Source organism: Mobula hypostoma (genome assembly GCF_963921235.1).
Source record: "Mobula hypostoma chromosome 8 unlocalized genomic scaffold, sMobHyp1.1 SUPER_8_unloc_4, whole genome shotgun sequence".
NCBI classification, from domain to species: domain Eukaryota; kingdom Metazoa; phylum Chordata; class Chondrichthyes; order Myliobatiformes; family Myliobatidae; genus Mobula; species Mobula hypostoma.
The window spans coordinates 245,819-266,567 of record NW_026948127.1 but is presented as its reverse complement, the minus strand read 5'-3'; the positions used below and the strand labels follow the sequence as shown (position 1 = coordinate 266,567).

Genomic DNA, 20,749 nt, shown 5'->3' with positions numbered 1-20,749 from the left:
AGAAAAATTTGGAGGATTGGGAGATCAGTGACGTGTATTAATATGCGAGGACATTTTGAGGTAGAGGAGGTAGTGTTGGTTCTCTGAAAGTGCACCATGGTGAGGCACCAGGGCCTGATATGATATACCCCAGTATATTGAGAGGGGAAAGAGGTAGGTTTACTGGGGCTTGACCAATATCTTCATGTGTTCCTGCCATAGGTGGGGCCCTGGAGGATTGGCAAGCAGCTAATGTTCCATTATTCAAGACAGAAACTGCAGATTTTTCTGGAAACTATAGACCATAGCATCTTATATCAGTTGTAGGAAAGTTTATGGACAGAATTCTTAGGGACAGGAAAATCAAAGCCAAATTAGGGAGAGCCACCATGGCTTTGTGCAGAGCAAGTCGTGTTTTACTTACTTGATTACATTTTTCGACAAGGTGATAAGGGTGGTAGATGAATGTAGATTTGTGATTGTTGTCTGTATGGTGTTTGACAAGGTCCCTCATGGGAGGTGCAGCAGAAAATCAAGATGCATGGGATGCATGGTGAATTGGTGTTTGCCTATAAACAACAGAGGGTAGTGGATGGAGGGGCTTATTCTAGCTGGAGGTCTGTAATTAGTGGTGATCTATAGTGGCACCTCTGCTGTATGAGAAGTATGTAAATTACCTGGATGAAAATGTAGATGGGCGGGTTAGTAAGTTTAAAGGTTCATTTATCATCCAAGTTTCCAACTCTGAAATTCTTCTTCAGATAGCCATGAAACCAAGAGAGAAAGGAAAGGCAGCAGGATCATCAACACCCAAATCTCTCCTCCCCATACAAAAAACACACAAAAACAACAGGCACATCGACCCTCAAATCCCCCTCCCCTGCACACAAAAATGAGAAAGATTGGGCAAAAAACACAGAATACAAAAAAAAAGGACAGTACAAAAAGTCTGCAGTCCAAGTCCACATCCAAAACTCAAAAAAACTTAGGCAACATTCTTCCTCTTCTTCGCAGAGCCATCTCACAAGTGACTAAAAGGCAGTCTCCCCTTTTCATGGACAGCGATCTCTCCAGCAACTAAAAGGCAGGCAGCCGGCATTTCAATCTCCCTTGTCACTTGAATCGGTGAAGTGCAGTCAAACATTGGCTCACAGACTTCTCGCCACATGCTTCCCCCATGCTGCCTCTGCCTCCTGGAGACTGCAGAGCACTAAAACAGCCAAACAATCTCCAGACTGAAAATCACAGGCTCCACAGTTCCAGAATCTTATTCAAGGTGAAAAACAAATGTAAAAGACGTAAAAGAAGTGAAATATATGGTTTCATGATCTATCCAGAAGATGTTGACTGAAGGAGTATTGTATGCAGGCATCATCTTCACTGGAAGATGGATGACGATAAGATTGGTGGTGTGTATACATAGAAGACTGGAAAAGAATTCTGAATATGGATCAGTTGCAGATATGAGTGGAGAAAGGACAGATTGATTTTCAAGGGGAAAAAAACTAGCTTAGAGGCGATAGGTCCCTCATTGGCAAAAATGGACATCATTCTGTGGAGTTGCAGAAAACGGGCAAGGTCCACGATGGATATTCCTCTCTGTTTTCACTGTGCAGAAAGACGTGAAGACTCCAAGGGTCACCTTGTCAATAAGCTCTCCTTCTCCTTGCTGTTCACCAGCTCATTATTATTTGAGATACATAAAGTTTTCAACTTGCATTTCAGGTTCTTCACAAGAAGACTCTGGTGACTGTGCAGCATCAAAGCATGGGTAGGTTGTGTTGACCACGGTGCACACCCAACTAATTCCAAATTTCTGTGTTAGTGTACGGTATATTGCTCCAAGCCCCACCTTTTCAGTTATCGTCACAGAATCATACAGGTGGAAACAGGCCTTTCTGCCCAACTAGTCAATACTGACCAAGATGCCCCAACCAATCTCACCCCTTTTGCCTGCATTTGGCCTGTATCCCACTAAACCTTTCCCATCCATCCACCTGACAAACTGTTGTTCAAGTTCCTCTGGCAGCTCATTCCATATAGGTGCCACCCTTTGTGCAAAAAAATGTCCTTCAAATTCCTATCAGATCTTTCCCCTCTCATCTCAAATCTACAGTGGCATGCAAAAGTTTGGGCACCCGTGGTCAAAATTTCTGTTACTGTGAATAGTTAAGTGAGTAGAAAGTGAACTGATCTCCAAAAGTCATAAAGTTAAAGATGAAACATTCTTTTCAACATTTTAAGCAAGAGTAGTGTATTAGTTTTGTTTTGTACAATTTTAGAGGGGGAAAAAAAAGGAAAGGAGCACCATGCAAAAGTTTGGACACCCCAAAGGATTTGAGGTCTCAGATAACCTTTACCAAGGTCTCAGACCTTAATTAGCTTGTTAGGGCTATGGCTTGTTCACAGTCATCATTAGGAGAAAAAGCAGCAGAAGACAATAAAAAGATAGCAAAACGTTTTCAGTTAGCTGTTTCCTCAGTTCGTAATGTAATTAAGAAATGGCAGTTAACAGGAACGGTGGAGGTCAAGTTGAGGTCTGGAAGACCAAGAAAACTTTCTGAGAGAACTGCTCATAGGATTGCTAGAAAGGCAAATCAAAAGCCCCATTTGACTGCAAAAAACCTTCAGGAAGATATAGCAGACTCTGGAGTGGTGGTGCACTGTTCTGCTGTGCAGCGACAACTGCACAAATATGACCTTCATGGAAGAGTCATCAGAAGAAAACCTTTCCTGCGTCCTCACCACAAAATTCAGCATCAGAAGTTTGCAAAGGAACATCTAAACAAGCCTGATGCATTTTGGAAACAAGTCCTGTGGACTGCTGGTTAAAATAGAGCTTTTTGGCCATAATAAGCAAAGGTATGTTTGGAGAAAAAAGGGTGCAGAATTTTATGAAAAGAACATCTCTCCAACTGTTAAGCACGGGGGTAGATCGATCATGCTTTGGGCTTGTGTTGCAGCCAGTGGCACGGGGAACATTTCACTGGTAGTTGGAAGAATGAATTAAATTAAATACTGTACCAGCAAATTCTGGAAGCAAACATCACACCGTCTGTTTAAAAAAAAAGATGAAAAGAGGATGGCTTCTACAATAGGATAAAGATCCTAAACACACCTCAAAATCCACAATGGACATCTCAAGAGGCGCAAGCTGAAGGTTTTGCCATGGCCCTCACAGTCCCCTGACCTAAACATCATCGAGAATCTGTGGATAGACCTCAAAAGAGCAGTACATGCAAGATGGCCCAAGAATCTCACAGAACTAGAAGCCTTTTGCAAGGAAGAATGGGCAAAAATGCCCCAAGCAAGAATTGAAAGACTCTTAGCTGGCTACAGAAAGTGTATACAAGCTGTAATACTTGCCAAAGGGTTTGTTGCTAAGTACTGACCATGCAGGGTTCCCAAACTTTTGCTTCGGGCTGTTTTCCTTTTTGTTATTTTGAAACTAAAAGATGGAAATAATATAAAAATAATCTTGCTTAAGATATTAAAGAAATGTGTCATCTTTAACTTTATGCCTTTTGGAAAACAGGTCATCTTTTATTCAGCTACTCACAGTAACAGAAATTTTGACCAGGGGTGCCCAAACTTTTGCAACCACTGTATGTCCTCCAGTTCTTGATTCCCCAACTCTGGGGTGAAAAATCTGAGTGTAATCAGCCTTTTATATCCCCTCATGATTTTCTGCACCTCTGTAAAATCACCCCTCAGTCTCCGATGCTCTAGGGAATAAAGTCCTAGCCTGTCCAATCTGTCCCCAAACTCAGTCCCTCAGTCTTGGCAGCATTCTTCGAAATCTTTCCAGTTTAATAACATCTGTCCTACAGCAGGACAGTCAACTTCAAACACAATCCTCAAGTTGCAACCTCACCCGTGAGCTGTACACCTACACCATGACCTCTCAACTTGTATACTCAGTTCCTGAGTTCTTATAAGGCATTGGTCATACCACACTTGGTATATTGTGACTAATGTTGTGTCCCTCATCTAGAAAAGATTGTGCTTGCATTGGAGAAGGTTCAGAGGAGGATCATGAGTTTGATCCCAGGAATGAAAGAGTTAATGTATAATGAGTGTTTGATTGCTCTGGGCCTCTACTCCCTGGTGTTTAGAATATTGAAGGTTGATCTCATTGAAACCTATCGAATGTTCATAGGCCTTGATAGAGTGGATGTGGAGAGGATGTTTCCTATAGAGGGGGACTCTATTGCCAGAAGGCACAGCCTGAGAATAGGAGATGAAGAGGAATTTCTTGAACCATAAGGTGGAGAATCTGTGAAATTCATTGCCACTGACATTTGTGCAGGCCTAGTCATTGGGAATATTTAAAGCAGAGATTGATAGGTTCTTGATTAGTGAAGCATCCAAGGTTCTGGGGAGAAGTCAGAAGGATGGGGTTGAGTGTGATAGTAAATCAGCCATAGTGGAATTGGTGGGCCAATTTGCCTAATTCTGCTCCCATGACTTATCGTCTGACTGATGAAGGCCATATGCTGAAAGCTATCTTCACCACCCTATCTGTAACTAAACTTTCAGTGAGCCATGTCCTTGTATTCTAAGGTCCTTCTGTCCTACAATACTCCCCAGTACCACACTGTTCACTGTGAAACTCCTCCCTGGATTTGACTTTCCAATGCAAAACGTCACACTTCTCCATATTAAACTCCATATGCCACTCCTCAGCCCATTTACTCAGCTGATCAAGCTCCCTCTGTAATTTTTCATAACCATGTTCACTGTCCACTGTACCATCTATTTTAATGCCATATGCATACCTACTACCTACAGAAGGGATAAGCAGAGTGGCCATTGTTGGGAGTGGGCCATGTGGCGAGAGTATAAGACTTTGGCTCAAAGGAGGGTTTGGCTAGCAAGAGGCGTCGGCTCTGTGTAAAGCGTCTCTTAATGTTTCCTTATAATTTTTCTTCTCTTCCCATACCATTTAAATGACTGTGGTCTGCTCTTCGTGCCGGATAGTGGAGAACTGGGAAACCCAGAGTCTCCCGGGGAACTACATCTGTGTGAAGTGCATCCGGCTGCAGCTCCTTGAAGACCATGTTTAGGATCTGGAGCAGCAACTGGATGACCTTCAGTTTGTACGGGAGAATAAGGATAAAATTGATCACAGTTACAGGGAGGTCGTCACCTGAACTTGCAGGAGGCGAGTCGCTGGTCAGGAGAAATGAAAATAGGCAGTTAGAGCGGAGCACCCCATGACCATTCCCCTCAAAAACAAGTAAACCGCTTTGGAAACTTTTGTGGGAGATGACATCCCAGGTGAATGTCACGGCGACCTGGTTACAGGCACTGAGAATGGGTCGTGGTGCAGAAGGGAAAGAGAGAGGAGGGAGTGGTAGTGACAAGAGACTCGATAGTGAGGGGAACAGACAGGAGATTCTGTGGACATGAACGGGACACCCAGATGGTATGTTGTCTCCCAGGAGCCAGGGTCAGGGATGTCTCAGATCCTGTCCACAATATTTTGGAGAGGTGGTGGAGCAGTCAGATGTCTTGGTACATATTGGTACCAATGACATAGTAAAGAAAAAGCAATGAGGTCCTGAAAAGAGAATTTAGAGAGCTAGGTAGAACGCTGAGATGCAGGATCTCCCAGGCAGTAATTTCTGGATTGCTGCCTGGGCCATGCATCAGTGAGGGTAGAAACAGGATGATTTGTCAGATAAATGTGTGGCTGAGAAGCTGGTGCAGGGGGCAGGGCTTCTAGTTCTTGGATAATTGGGATCACTTCTGGGGGATGTATGACCTGTTCAAAAGTGACGGGTTGCACATGAACACGGGGGGGACCAATATTCTTGTGGGCAGATTTGTTACAGCTGTTGGGGAGGGTTTAAACTAACTTGGTAGGAGGGTGGGAACTGGAGTGAAGAGACTCAGGATAGGATGGATGGTAAAAGTGTAAAGACAGTGTGCAGTCAGATTGTCAGGACGGGCAGGCAGGTGATGGGACTTAGTTACATCCAACAGGCTGAGTATCAAATCATTAGGGATGCAGAATCAGAAAGGGTAGCGAATAAGGTACGCAAGGTGCTGTATCTAAATGTGCATTTTGTATGAAATAAGGTTGACGCTCTTGTTGCACTATTACAGATTGCCTGGTATGACGTTGAGGCCATTACTGAATCATGGCTGAAAGATGGTTGTAGTTGGGAGCTGAATGTCCAAGGTTACACATTATATAAGAGTGATAGTAAGGTAGTCAGAGGGGCTGGTTTGGCTCTACTGGTAAAGAATGGCATCAAGTCAGTAGAAAGATGTGACATCGGAAGATGTTGAATCCTTGTGGGTTGAGTCACGAAACTGCAAGGGTAAAAAGACATTGGCAGTTATATACAGTCCTCCCAACAGTGGCTGGGAGGTGATCAACAGATTACAACAGGAAATAGAAAAGGTGAGTTAAAAGGGCAATGTTATGGTAGTCATGGAAGATTTTAACATACAGGTCGATTGGGGAAAATCATGTTGGTAATGATCTCAAGAGAGTGAGTTTGTTGAATGCCTAAGAGATAGCTTTTTGGAACAGGTTGTCATTGAGTGTACTAGCAGATGAGCTATACTGGGTTGGGTTTTATGTAATGAACAGGAGGTGATTAGGGAGCTTATGTAAAAGAACCCTTAGGAACCAGTGATCACAACATGATTGTGTTCGACTTAAAATTAGATAGAGAGAAAGTAAAGTCCGATGTAACAGTATTTCAGCGGAGTAAGGGAAATTACAGTGGTATGAGAGAGGAGTTGGCCAAAGTAAATTGGAAGGAGCTGCTGGCAGGGATGTCAGCAGAGCAGCAATGGCATGTGTTTCTGGGAAAAATGGGGAAGGTACATGACATGCATATTCCAAAAATGAATAAATATATAAATACTCAACTGGTAAAATAGTACAACTGTGGCTGACAAGGGAAGTCAAAGCTATTGTAAAAGCAAAAGAAAGGAAATATTAGTGGGAAGATAGATGATTGTGAAGTTTTAAAAATCTACAGAGAGCAACTAAAAAGATCATTAGAAGGGAAAAGATGAAATATGAAAGCAAGCTAGCAAATAATATCAAAGTAGATAGTAAAAGTTTTTTCAAGAACATTAAAAATAAAAGAGAAATGAGAGTGGATATAGGACTGCTAGAAAATGAGGCAGGAGAAATAATAGTGGGGCCAATCAGATGGCTGATGAAATAAATGAGTATTTTGTGTCAGTCTTCACTGTGGAAGACACTAGCAGTATACCTGATGCTGTAGCGTATGAAGGAAGAGAAGTGGGTGCAGTTACTGTTACAAGAGAGAAGGTGCCAAAAAGCTGAAAGATCTAAAGGTACATAAGTCACTCAGACCAGAGGAACTGCACGCTAGGGTTCTGAAAGAGGTAGCGTTAGAGATTGTGATGACATTAGAAATTATTTCAAACATCATTAGACGCTGGTATGGGGCCAGAGGACTGGAAAATTGCAAGTATTACTCCACTCTTTAAGAAAGGAGGAAGGCAGCAGAAAGGAAGTTATAGACCAGTTAGCCTGACCTCAGTGGTTGGGAAGATGTTGGAGTCAATTGTTAAGGGTGAGGTAATGGAGTAATTGATGACACAGGACAAGATAGTACAAAGTCAGCATAGTTTCCTTCAGAGAACATCCTGCTTGATGAACCTGTTGGAATTTTTTGAGGAGATTACAAGTAGGATAGATAAAGGAGATGCAGTGGATGTTGTATATTTGGACTTACAGAAGGCCTTTGACAAGGTGCCACACATGAGGATGCTTGCCGTGGTATTGTAGGAAAGTTACTAACATCGTTAGAGCATTGGCTGATTGGTAGGAGGCAGTGAGTGGGAATAAAAGGATCCTTTTCTGGTTGGCTGCCAGTAACTTGTGGTGTTCCGCAGGGGACAGTGCTGGGACCTCTTCTTTTTATGCTGTATGTAAGTGATTTAGATGATGGAATAGATGGCTTTGTGGCCAAGTTTGCAGATGATACGAAGATTGGTGGAGCGGCAGGTAGTGTTGAGGAAATTGGGTGGATGCAGAAGGACTTGGACTGATTAGGAGAATGGGCAAGAAAGTGGCAAATGAAATACAATGCTGGAAAATGAATGGTCATGCACTTTGGTAGTAGAAATAAATGTGCGGACTATTTTCTAAACAGGGAGAAAATCCAGAAATCTGAGAACCAGAGGGACTCGGGAGTTCCTGTGCAGAACACCCTGAAGGTTAACTTGCAGGTTGAGTAGGTGGTGAGGAAGGCAAATGTCATGTTAGCATTCATTTCAAGAGAAATACAAGGGTAAGGATGTGATGCTGAGGCTTTAAGGCACTGGTGAGTTACATTGCGAACAGTTTTGGGCCCCTCATCATAGAAAAGGTGTGCTGGCATTGGAGAGAATCTAGAGGAGGTTCACAAGGACGATTCCAGGAATGAAAGGGTTATCGTACGAGGAACGTTTGATGGCTCTGGGCCTGTCTGAGTCCGAGAACATTTCGGGAGAGCAGTGTTATGTGTTTTACTGAAATGTGGCTGCACGTGGACATACCTGACCAAAACTTTTCCATGGAGGGCTTCCAGACTGTTCGGGCTGACCGGAAGTGCACTGAGAACAGTAAGCATAAAGCAGTTGGGGCTTGCTGTTCTGGTTAACAATGAATGGTGCACTCCTGGTCATACTACGATCGAGGAACGTATTTGTAGCCCGGATATTGAACTTTTTGTTGTTGGACTCCGGCCATATTCCACCGAGATACAACACTGGGCGTCATGGGAGGTTGTTCCTGCCTGTGGCCATCGAACTTTGCAGCTCCTTCCGTGGAGGGTCAGATACCCTGAGCCAATAGGCTGGTCCTGCACCTATTTACATCTGGCATAGTTTGCATATTGTTGTTTGATTGCTTGTGGTTTTTGTATTGCTATATTTATGCTCTATTCTTGGTTGGTCCAGCTGTAATGAAACTCTATTTCCCTCGGGATCAATGAAGTATGTCTGTCTGTCTGTCTGTCTACTCGCTGGAATTTCAAAGGATGAGGGGGGATCTCATTGAAACCATTCGAATGTTGAAAGGCCTAGAGAGAGTAGATGGGGAAAGGGTGTTTCCCATGGTGGGAGAGTCTAGGACAAGAGGGCACAGCCTTGGGATAGAGGGGCACCCTTTCAAAGCAGAGATGCGGAGAAATTTCTTTAGCCAAAGGATGGTGAATTTGTGGAATTTGTTGCCACATCTAGCTGTGGAGGCCAGGTCGTTGGGTGTATTTAAAGCGAAGATGACAGGTTCTTGATTGGACATGGCATCAAAGGTTATGGGGGAGAAGGCTGGGAACTGGGCTTGAGGAGATTTTAAAAAAGAGGATCAGCCATGATTGAATGGCGGAGCAGGCTCAATGGGCCAGATGGCCTAATTCTGCTCCTATGTCGTATGGTTGAATGGTCTGATCATACCTTGTATATTCTCATCCAAATCAATGATATGTATGACAAATAGCAATGGGACCAACACTGACCCCTGGAGAACACCACAAATCACAGTCTTCAATCCAAAAAACAACCTTCAATCAACACCCTTAGATTACTACTACCAAACAAATTATGTATCCAATTATCGACATCTCCATGGATTCCATGTGTCGTAACCTTCGAGAGCAGACGGCCATGTGAATCCTTATGAAAGGCCTTACTGAAGTCCATATAAACCATGACTACTGCCTACACTCATTAACTTTATGATCACCTCATCTAACAACTCGTTGCATTGTAAAATTAGATAATATGTCATCTCCTGTGCACAAAGCCATGCTGAGTACCCCCAATCAACCTCTGTCTTTGCAGAAAACTTCCCTGTAACTTACCCACACAGATAGACTGATTGGTCTTTATTTCCGAGATTTTCCTCTGCCGCCTGTCTTAAATAAAGGCACAACATTGCACACTCTCTAGTCTTCTGGCACTTCAAACCTGGCTACAGTATATGATACAGATACCATAGCCGAAGCTCCCATAGTTTCTTTTCAAGCTTCCATCAGAGTTCTTGGAGATACCTGGTCAGGCTCTGGAGATTTGTCACCTTGATCCCTAAACAAATCCAGTAAGTATTCTCACTCAACTTACTCTTTTTCTTGTCATCTACTTATAAATTAACTTCAAGAAAAATCCAAGGTTACCTTGTGTGCCCCTTTTGCCCACCTGATTTCCCTGTGGAGTACACTTCCCTCTTCCACCTGAGGGATTCACTTGATCCAGCTGCTCCATGCCTCCTTTTCCCTGCCCAATGCCTCAATGTCCCTCATCATCCAGGGCTCCCTCCTCTTACCAACCTGGCAATTCTCTCCAACAAGGACGTTCAGACCTTGAGCTCCCTCGCCTTCTAAAATCATTGACTTGCCTGTGGTTTCTTTACCTGCAATCGACTCACTCCAATCAGTCTTTCCAATACCATCTCATACCATCATTCCATCAAAATTCTGAGGATTGTGTGCATGCTATGTTGGTGCCGGAATGTGTGGTGAAACTTGCGAGCTGGTTGTTAATGGAAGTGACACATTTCCCTGTATGTATCAATGTACATGTGATAAATAAATCTATATCAGAAATTTGCCTTGCACCAATTTCAAACATGAACCTGTGGACCTGATCTATCCTTTTCCATAACTATGTTAAGTGTGGATTGGGACCAGATATTTTCTGGCAAAGGTGTATTTGATAAGTGTGATGCCTTCTAAGTGAAATTTTGAGAGTACAAAGTTTGTATGTTTGTCAGAATAAAAGGTTTTGAAGAGATATTGAGGCCCTGGCTGAGAGAAGAAGGAGATGCACAGCAGATATAGACAAGAAGGAGCAATTGAGTTACTTCAGGAATGTAAGAAATGCAAGAGAACATATAGGAAAGTAATCAGGAGGACTAAATGAAGGCATGAGGTGGCTCTAGGAAACAAGATGAATGAGAGTAGTTACCAGGATGAAGGTAAGACAGTGGATGTTGCCTACATGACGTTAACAAGGAATTTGACATGGTCTCATGTGGGAGGTTCATCAGGAAACTTCAGTTGCTTGGCATTCAAGCTGAGGGAGTAAATTGAATTAGACATTGGCTTTGTTGCAGAAGCTAGAGAGGTAATGGATGTCTGCCTCTCTGTCTAAAGGCCTGTGACTAGCAGTGTGCTGCAGGGATTGGCACTGAATCTGTTGTTGTTTGTCATCCACGTCAACAATCTGGATGATAATGTGGTTCACTGAGTCGGCAAATCTGAGGATGGCACCGAGCTTGGGGGTGTAGTGGACAGTAAGGTAGACAATCAGACGTAGCAGTGGAACCTGGATGAGCTGGAAAAATGGGATGAAAAATAGCAGATCGAATTTAATACAGACATGTGTGAGGGTAGATCTTACACAGTGAACAGTAGGACACTGAGGAGTGTGGTAAAACAAAGGTTCTGGGAATACAGGTCCATAATTCATTGAACCTGGTTTTACAGGTAGATGGGGTTGTAAAGAAAGCTTTTGGCACCTTGGCCTTCATAGATCAAATTACTGAACACAGGAGTTGGGATGTCATGTTGAAGTTGGAGTATTGTGTGTATTTTTGGTCATCTACCTACAGCAAGGATGTAAATAATATTGAAAGAGTACAGAGAAAATTTACAAGGATGTTGCTTGGACTGGAGGATCTGAGTTATAAGGAAAGATTGAATAGATTAGACTTTATTCCTTGGATCGTAGAAGGCTGAAGGGAGATTTGACAGGGGTGTACAAAATTACGAGGGGTATGCATAGGGTAAATGCAAGCAGAATTTTTGCACTGAGGTTATATGAGACTACAACCAGAGGTCATGAGTTAAGGGCGAAAGGTGAAATGTTTAAGGGGAACATGAGTGGGGAACTGCTTCACTCAGAGTGGTGAGAGTGTGAAATGAGCTGTCAGCACATGTGGTGGATACATTTTCTATGACTCTTTCATGAATACACTCAATAGATTTCACCCCATCTCCCCATCTAAGCATTTAACTGAACGGCAGTCGCAGTCCATGTTAGGGAAGATAAAATCCCTGACTGACAACGGCATTATTCATACAACTCTCCATAATCTCCCTGCATATTCATTTTTCTCATTCCAGTTTACCATTTGGAAGACCTATAGTACAATCCCGACAATGTAAATTGCCCTCTTCTTATTTCTCAGCCCCATCCAGAAATCTTCACAGGATGATGCTTCAGAAAATTCATCTTGGATTGCTGCCCGGATATCCTCAATCAAAAATAAAATTTCCCCCAGGGCTTCGAGACAAGAACAGAGCAGCCGTGAGTTTATATCTTCAAGCTGTCATTGAGAACTTGATCTTGAAATGCAAAAAGATTAATGACTGTTTTTAACCTTCCATTTCAGAATTTTCAAAGGACGTCTGTTCTCACCAGCCAGTGATGGAGGAGAGGTAGAGTCCCTTAATTGTGGTGTGTGATTCCAACTGGACTGAGTGGAATGTGATGATTTCTTTAACCCGTTTCACCGAGGCAGCTGATGCTCTCCCTCCCTGGTCTTTGGCAGGAACATGGAGACTCTGAGGAACTACCTTGTGGTCTACAACCCTCCCAAGAGCGGTGTGGACAGTATGAACATCCTGTTGTTCAGCATGCTGGGGTCTGAGGAGTCATCTGTCATCAATGCTTTCTCTCAGCTCTGGATGTACATTCATCAACCAGCACTGGTGTCCCGATGGGAGACAATCCCAATTTTCCCAAACAGGTATCCACACTATTGTTAATTTAGTATAAACTCACAAACTTCATATGTTGCTGACCAGGCTGTGTTCATGTCTATTCCTTCTCTCACTGATGTACCCGAATGGTACCATAACCCTCACTCCAATCTATTGGCTGGAAAGCATCTCAGGACGTCCTGAGACTGGGAAAGTTGCCGGTTAAATGCAAGTCCCTGATATCAGTGAATAATTCACTGGGACTCATGGGGTCTGACTGGGTGAGGACAGCAAGTTTCACTCACAAATGGACAGAAGTGGACGGTTTGGATATTTACACTGATCAACAGCCTCACACTCACTCTCACTGAGTCCAGACAGAACAAGGAACATAGAACAGTACAGCACAGAAACAGGCCCTTCGGCCCACATTGTTGTACTGAACCAATTACATTAGTAATCAAATGGCCAACAACTATTCCCTGGAGTATTCCCTGGAGTTCAGGAGAATGAGGGGGATCTCATAGAAACATTCCGAATGTTAAACGGCCTGAACAGACTAGATATGGCAAAGTTATTTCCCATGGTAGGGGATTCTAGGACAAGAGGGAACGACTTCAGGATTGGAGGATGTCCTTTTAGAACTGAGATGGGGAGAAATTTTTTTCGTCAGAAGGTGGTAAATCTGTGGAATTTGTTGCCATGAGTGGCTGTGGAGGCCAAGTCTTTGGGTGTATTTTAGGCAGAGATAGATAGGTTCTTGATTAGCCAGGGCATCAAAGGGTATGGGGTGAAAACAGGGGAGTGGGGATGACTGGAAGAATTGGATCAATCCATGATTGAATGGTGGAGCAGACTCGATGGGCCGAATAGCCTACTTCTGCTTCTATATCTTGTGGTCTTCTGGTCTAACTAATCTCTTCTGCCTACACAATGTCCATATCCTTCCATTTCCCTCACATTCATGTGCATATCTAAATATCCCTAATGTATTTGCCTCTACCACCACCCCAGGCAATGCAGGCCTCGTTATAGCACATGCCCCCTAATCCAGGCAGCATCCTGGTAAACATTCTCTGCACCCCCTCCAAAGCCTTGACATGCTTCCTATTGCGGGGTGACCAGAACTGTACGTAATACTCAACTTGTGGTCAAATTTGAGTTTTATAAATTTGCCATATAACCTTGGCCCTAAACTTTGACTGCTCATTCATTTCCAAAACTGCTGTCTCACCTGCTGAGTTCCTCATTTGTGTGTGTTGTTTGGATTTCCAGTATCTGCTGACTTTCTCATGTTGTTACATAATTTCCTGACATCTGAACTCGATGTCTCAATCTGTGCAGCCACTTCCAGGGAACTATGAACTTGGATTTCTTCTCTGCACATCAACACTGTTGAGGGTTTTGTGTTTAACAGTGCACTGACTCTTTACATTTCACCTACCAAGATGCAACACTTCACATTTTGCTGGGTTAAACTCCACCTGCCATTTCTCTGCCCATTTCTGTAACTGATCTCTATCCTGCTGTATTCTTTGCCAGTCATCCACGATATCCACAACACCACCAATCTTTGTATCATCTGCAATCTTACTAACCTGATCATCTACACGTTCATCCAGGTCATTTATATACATCACAAAGAGCAGAGGTTCCAGTACAGATCCCTATGGATCACCACTACTTAAATTCCTCCAGCTCAAACAAATCCATTCAACTACTGCCCTCTGTCTTCTCTGGGCAAGCCAATTCTGGATCAAAATGTCCAACTCACCATTGATCCCATGCATCTGAATCATCTGGATGAGCATCCCATGAGGGACCTTGTCAAACGTTATACTAAAATACAAGTGGACAACATTCACAGCTCTACTGTCATCGATCACCTCCATCACCCTGTCAAAAACTTCAATCAAATTGGTAAGACATAATTTGCCCTGCACAAAGCTTTAGACTATGGTTTTCTAAATGTTTGTAAATCCTATCCCTGAGAACTCTCTCCAGAAACTTCCCTGCTCCTGATGTGAAACTCACTGGCCGATAGATTCCAAGATTATACCTGCCTGCCTTCATGCTTCCCTTTGTGTTGGGCACGTGGCCAAGTGGTTAAGGCATTCGTCTAGTTACCTCAAGGCAGCTGTGGCAGTGTGTTTGTGCCCTTGAGCAAGGCACTTAATCACACATTGCTCTAGTCTGTGTGAGGAGTGGCGCCCCACACAGAATTCCAATCTGCACCTTGTAAGGCATGAAAATGCCCGACGCAGGCCTCTCGTGGTCTGAGTCGACGTTCCCTCCCCTCCCTCCATGAAGAATGGAAAAGTATTGCCAGTGCCCCAGGAGCTTGCCTGTGGCTCGAAAGGACATGAAGATATTGGTCGAGATCCCGGTAATCTCTTCTCTGACCTCTCTCAATAACCTGGAATATATCCCAATAGGTGCTGGTGACTTATCCAACTTTGTGCTCTTTAGAAACCAATCACTACCTCCTCCTTTACTTCGAAATGCCCTCATATATTATACACTCGGCACTGATATCCCTCTTTAAACACCCGCGGTGCATCAGATGTGGCCTTGTGCAAAAACAGCTGTTCCCAATTAACTCTCACTAGCTCCTGCCTCAGGCTCTGCTGATTTTCCCTGCTCCAATTTAACCCTGTCCTACAAGGTCCATACTATCCTTATGTATAGCTTGCTTAAAGATTATGGAGTTATGGTCACTGTTCCCGAACTGTTCACTTACTGACAGGTTGACCACCTGGACAGGCTCATTATCCAACACCAGGTCCAGCACAGACCCACCTCTTGATGGATGATCTACGTTTGATTTAAGAAACCCTCCTGGGCACAGCAAATAAATTCTGCCTGATCTAAACCTCTTGCACTAAAAAGGTCCCAGTTTATATTACAGAAATTGAAGGTCCTCATGACAACAACACTATTGTTTTAGAGTTTTTTTAGATTATGAGAACACTCAGTCCTCTTTTATTGTCATTTAGAAATGCATACATACATTAAGGAATGATACAATGTTTCTCCGGAGTGATATCACAGAAAACAAGACAGACCAAAGACTAACACTGACAGAACCACATAATTATAACATATAGTTAGAGCAGTGCAAAGCAATACCATAATTTGATGAAGAACAGACCATGGGCACAGTAAAAAAAAGTCTCAAAGTCCTGAGTCAATCGACTCCCGAGTCCTCGATAGCAGGCGGCAAAAGGGAGAAACTCCCTGCCATAAACCTCCAGGCACCGTCAACTTGCCGATACCTTGGAAGCAACCGACCCCAGCCGACACTGAGTCCATCAGTCCAAAAACTCCGAGCTTCCGAGCAGCCTCTCTGATACAGCCTCCCGGGCGCCATCCTCTGCCGAGCACCTTCGATCTCTCCCCGGCCGCTGAAACACGCAAAGCCGAGGACTTCGGGGCCTTCAGCTCCAGAGATTCCGGTTACCACACAGTAGCAGCGATAGCAAAGCAGACATTTCAGAAGTTCTCCAGATGTTTCACTGTGCTCTCACGTCTGTCTCCATCAGATCAGGATTGTGCACGGTCCCCTACTCAACAGATGACAGATATTCATCACTGAAATGGCCACGCGCGCCGTCCTCGCGCCACCATCTTCTCCCCCCTCAATCTGTCTGTACATCTGATCCTCAATGTCCCGATGGCTATTGTGGGGTGTGTAGTACAATCCCATCAGAGTGATTGCACCCTTCCTACTTTTTAGTTTGACCCAAACAGACTCAGTGGACAAGACACCCATTATGTCCCCTCTGAGTGCAGATGTGGATTTGTCCCTGATTAATAGTGCAACAAACCCTCCTTGCCTCCCTCTCTATCTTTACTAAAATATTGAATCACTGGGATATTAAGCACCCAATTCTGTCCACCTCTCAACCAAGTTTTTGTAATGGGCACAACATCATAGCTCCATGTACTGATCCACGCTCAAAGTTCATCACCTTTACCTATAATAGCATTAAAATACATACACTTCAAATCATCTGTCCTAATGAATCTATTACTTTGTTCCTATAGGTTTTTACTGGCCTTGGCATCTGCACTCCTTTCATCACTCCACTTTCTCATCTGGTGTTCTGGTATTCATCCTCCTGCCAAATTAGTTTATACCCTCTCACGTAGCACTATTGAATCTCCCAGGCAGGATATTGGTTCCCCTCCAGTTCACCTATAAACTGTCCATCTTGCGCAGGTCACCTCTGCCCCAGAAGAGTTTCCAATGATGCAAGAATCTACAACTGTCCCCTCTGCACCAGTTCCTCAGCCACTCATTCATCTGCACTTATTTATGCTCTGACTAGCACGTGGCACCTGGAGAAATAGAAACATAGAAACATAGAAACATAGAAAATAGGTGCAGGAGTAGGCCATTCGGCCCTTCGAGCCTGCACCGCCATTTATTATGATCATGGCTGATCATCCAACTCAGAACCCAGCCTTCCCTCCATACCCCCTGACCCCTGAAGCCACAAGGGCCATATCTAACTTCCTTTTAAACATAGCTAATGAACTGGCCTCAACAGTTTGCTGTGGCAGAGAATTCCACAGATTCACCACTCTCTGTGTGAAGAAGAAATCTACCGTGGAGATCTTGTTCTTCAGCCTCTTTCTTAACTCAGTCTACCCACTGCACAGGACCTCTTCCTTCTTTCTACGTTGCAATTGGCGCCAATTTGCACCACGACCTCTGGCTGTTCACCCTCCCCCGTGAGAATATTCTGCAGTCGGTCTGAGACATCCTGGACCACAGCACCTGTAAAGCAACACACCATCCGGGCATCTCTTTCATGACTGCAGAATCTCCAACTGAAGTTGAGTGAAGTTGAGTGAAGTGATCCTCCTTGGTTCAAGAGCCTGATGGTTGAGGGGTTGTCATCGTTATTGAACCTGATGCTGTGAGTCCTGAGACTCCTGCACCTTCTTCCCACTGGCAGCAGTCCTCGGTGTGGGGGTCCCTGCTGATGGATACTGCTTTCCTGTGACAGTGCTTCACGTAGATGCACTCACTTTAAACACCCTTTTCAACTACATGCCAACCCTGCAGTGCCAAGGATGACTGACCAAGACATTTAATTTTGAACATCCAGCATTTTCCACAAAATGGTAGCCTCCATCTCCAAGCACATGGCAAGAACAAAGACAATTGGTCTGTCTGCTCTCTTGATGCATTCAAGTTCGCTAATTTCTTGCATATTTGAATTCCACCATGGCCAACACAACATCACACAGAACTTCGCTCTCCATGAAAGGTGCTAAACAATGTTTTTTTTTGAGAATTCACAGCTGAAATCCTACAAAGCAGGGAAGATAATGTTTTGGGATACATCTGGATGGAATGCACTGGAGAACATAGATCAGACAAAGAGAGTGTTACACATGATCCTGGAAGGAAGAGTTCAGCATCTAACAGACGTGAGTCTTCTGGGTTATGTCACATTTCTGATACCCACTCTGGAGTCTAATTAAACACTGAACAACCTCAGAGAGAGAAAGGAGGGATTGCTCTAGGAAAAGGTTTACTACATTTCAGCAGATGGTGTGGTTACAAGTCTTAATGGAAATGAATGTGTAACCTGGGCTGAGGGGATGGTGCATCAGGTAAACGAGCAGGATCCAAACCAAAAGGCAACACACGGGGACACAGTGACAGAGATTAGTCCTGGAGTAACACACAGGGACACAGTGACAGAGATTAGTCCTGGAGTAACACACAGGGACACAGTGACAGAGATTAGTCCTGGAGTAACACACTGGGACACAGTGACAGAGATTGGTCCTGGAGTAACACACAGGGACACAGTGACAGAGATTAGTCCTGGAGTAACACACTGGGACACAGTGACAGAGATTGGTCCTGGAGTAACACACTGGGACACAGTGACAGAGATTAGTCCTGGAGTAACATACGGGGAGACAGTGACACAGATTACTGCCAGAGTAACACATGGAGACACATTGACAGAGATTAGTCTTGGAAAGATACACGAGGTCACCTGAAGAGAATATTCACTACAGTCTCTCTAGTGCTTGTCCATCCCTCCTTTGGTAGGGAGAGAAGATCTGTACACAATATTCTCAGGGCAATCTCATGATGTAATTGGAGAATTATGTCATTATTCTTGAGCAATGATCCTCCTGCAGTCAAAGATGTGGAGATACAAGACACTGCTGTTGTTGTAGAACAGAGCACAAAACAATCTGTTGGGAGAACTCGCCGTTTGGACACATCTGGTGAGGCAAAGGATGGTTGACATTTTGTAACAAGATCCTGCACCAGGCTTTTCCATATTATAATCGGTTGTGGTGTCTCTGTTCATTTTCAATGATCCATATATACGGATGCCCAGATCTCACTGTTTAAAAATACTCCAGCTTCCTGTAGTTCCCACCAAGGTTGACACGTCAGAGTATCAGAACCAGATTCAGGTTTAATATCACCAACGTATATCATAAAATCTGTTGACTTTTGCCTGCAGCAGTACAATGCAATACATAATAGAAAAAAAATTGTGAATTACTGTTATTTATAGTTAAATAAGTAGAGCACAAATAAAAATAAAAGTGGTGAGGTTGTGTTCATGGGTTTGATGTTCATTCAGAAAATGGATAGCAAGGGGGATAAGGCCATTCAGAATCACTGAGTGTGATTCATGCTCCTGAACTTCCTTTCTGATGAGAACAAGGCATGATCTGGGTGACCGGGGTGGGGTGGGGGGGAGGTCCATAATGATGGATGTCGACCATTTATGAGACAATGCTGCTTGAAGATGTCCTGGAAATGACTATGGATCCTGTGGAGTAGCCACTGACACCCGCACCCCCCCCCAACCCATTCCAGACGGTGATGCACCCACCCAGTCAGAATGCTCCCCACGGTACATCTGTAGAAAATTGTGAGTGATTTTGGTGAAATACCAAATCTACTCACTCCTCATGAAATATAGTCACTGTTGTGCGTTCTATGTAGCTACATCGACATGTTGGGTCCAGTTAGATCCTCAGATATTGACAACCAGAAATGTGAAATTTCTCACTCTTTCCACTTCTGATCCCTCTGAGGACTGGTGTGATTTCCCTTGTCTTATCCTTTCTGAAGTTCACAATCAGTTCTTTGGTCCTAGTGACACTGAGTGCAAGGTTGTTGCTGTGACACCACTCATCTAGCTGGTATATCTCACTCCTGTATGCCCCCTCATGACCATCTGAAATTCTGCCAACAATGGCACGTTATTATTCACGTTACATTTCACCTGTTATGTCTGTACCACTGAAACTTCTCCACTCCATATCCTTCTCACGGCCCACACTGCCATCACGAAACTTGCATACGGTGCACTTGATCCTTTCATCCAGGTGATTGGGGTCGATTGTGAACAGCTGGGACACAAGCCCTCATCTCTGAATGAAAATCAGAAACCTGCAGGTGTAGGAAACCTGAAACAAAAATAGAATGCTGGAAACACTCAGCAGATCAGGTAGCATCTATGGAGAGAGAACTAAAGTTAATGTTACATGTTCAGATTCATTTATTAATCACACGTACATCAAAACATAGTGAAATGTGTCATTTGTGTTAGCAACCAATACAACTTGAGAATATCCAGGATTAAGACCCTTCATCACCACCGATCTCTGTTTGGTTTCCCATCCAAAACTAAGCTGTGTATTCCTGATCTGTTTGATTCCATTCACTAATCCTCAGTTCACATCAGTCTATTACTCACTGAATCAGGCATTCTGATTTTGCTCATAATCTGTGTGTGTCACGTTACGGGGCCACTGTACGTACAAGTACACCACATTAACTGGCTTTCCCTAATTTACACTGTGAGTTAGATGTCACAAATCTCTTAGCACACTTGTCAAACTTCCTTTCAGAAATCTACATTCTCCTCCCAAACCTACTGTTGTTTCCAAGTACCCTGTTCCCACGCCCTTTACAGTTGATCCAGCATTTTCCCTTCTGCCAATGTCTGTAGCTCCACTGTCCTCTTTGTCTGTCTCAAACACTGAGCTCATCTTTACTCTCTTTGCAAATGTGGGACGGTGTGGAATAAATA

At 43.8% G+C, this 20,749-nt stretch overlaps 1 protein-coding gene across 4 annotated transcripts in view; it reads left to right on the top strand.

Moving 5' to 3' along the window:
* Positions 1-20,749, top strand: part of LOC134341194 (uncharacterized) — a 42,252-nt gene that overhangs the window by 7,705 nt on the left and 13,798 nt on the right. For 3 of the 4 annotated variants that reach the window (XR_010016726.1, XR_010016725.1, XM_063039014.1), the window contains exons 3-6: positions 1,705-1,750; positions 12,146-12,264; positions 12,350-12,395; positions 12,509-12,706. Coding sequence is in view for 1 of the 4 variants with exons in the window: in XM_063039014.1 (XP_062895084.1) it covers positions 1,705-1,750; positions 12,146-12,264; positions 12,350-12,395; positions 12,509-12,706 (409 nt within the window). In the remaining 3 variants the exon portion in view is untranslated. Of the gene's footprint in view, positions 1-1,704; positions 1,751-12,145; positions 12,265-12,349; positions 12,396-12,508; positions 12,707-17,963; positions 18,102-20,749 lie in introns of all 4 variants that reach the window. The other variant, XR_010016727.1, reaches the window with a different exon arrangement.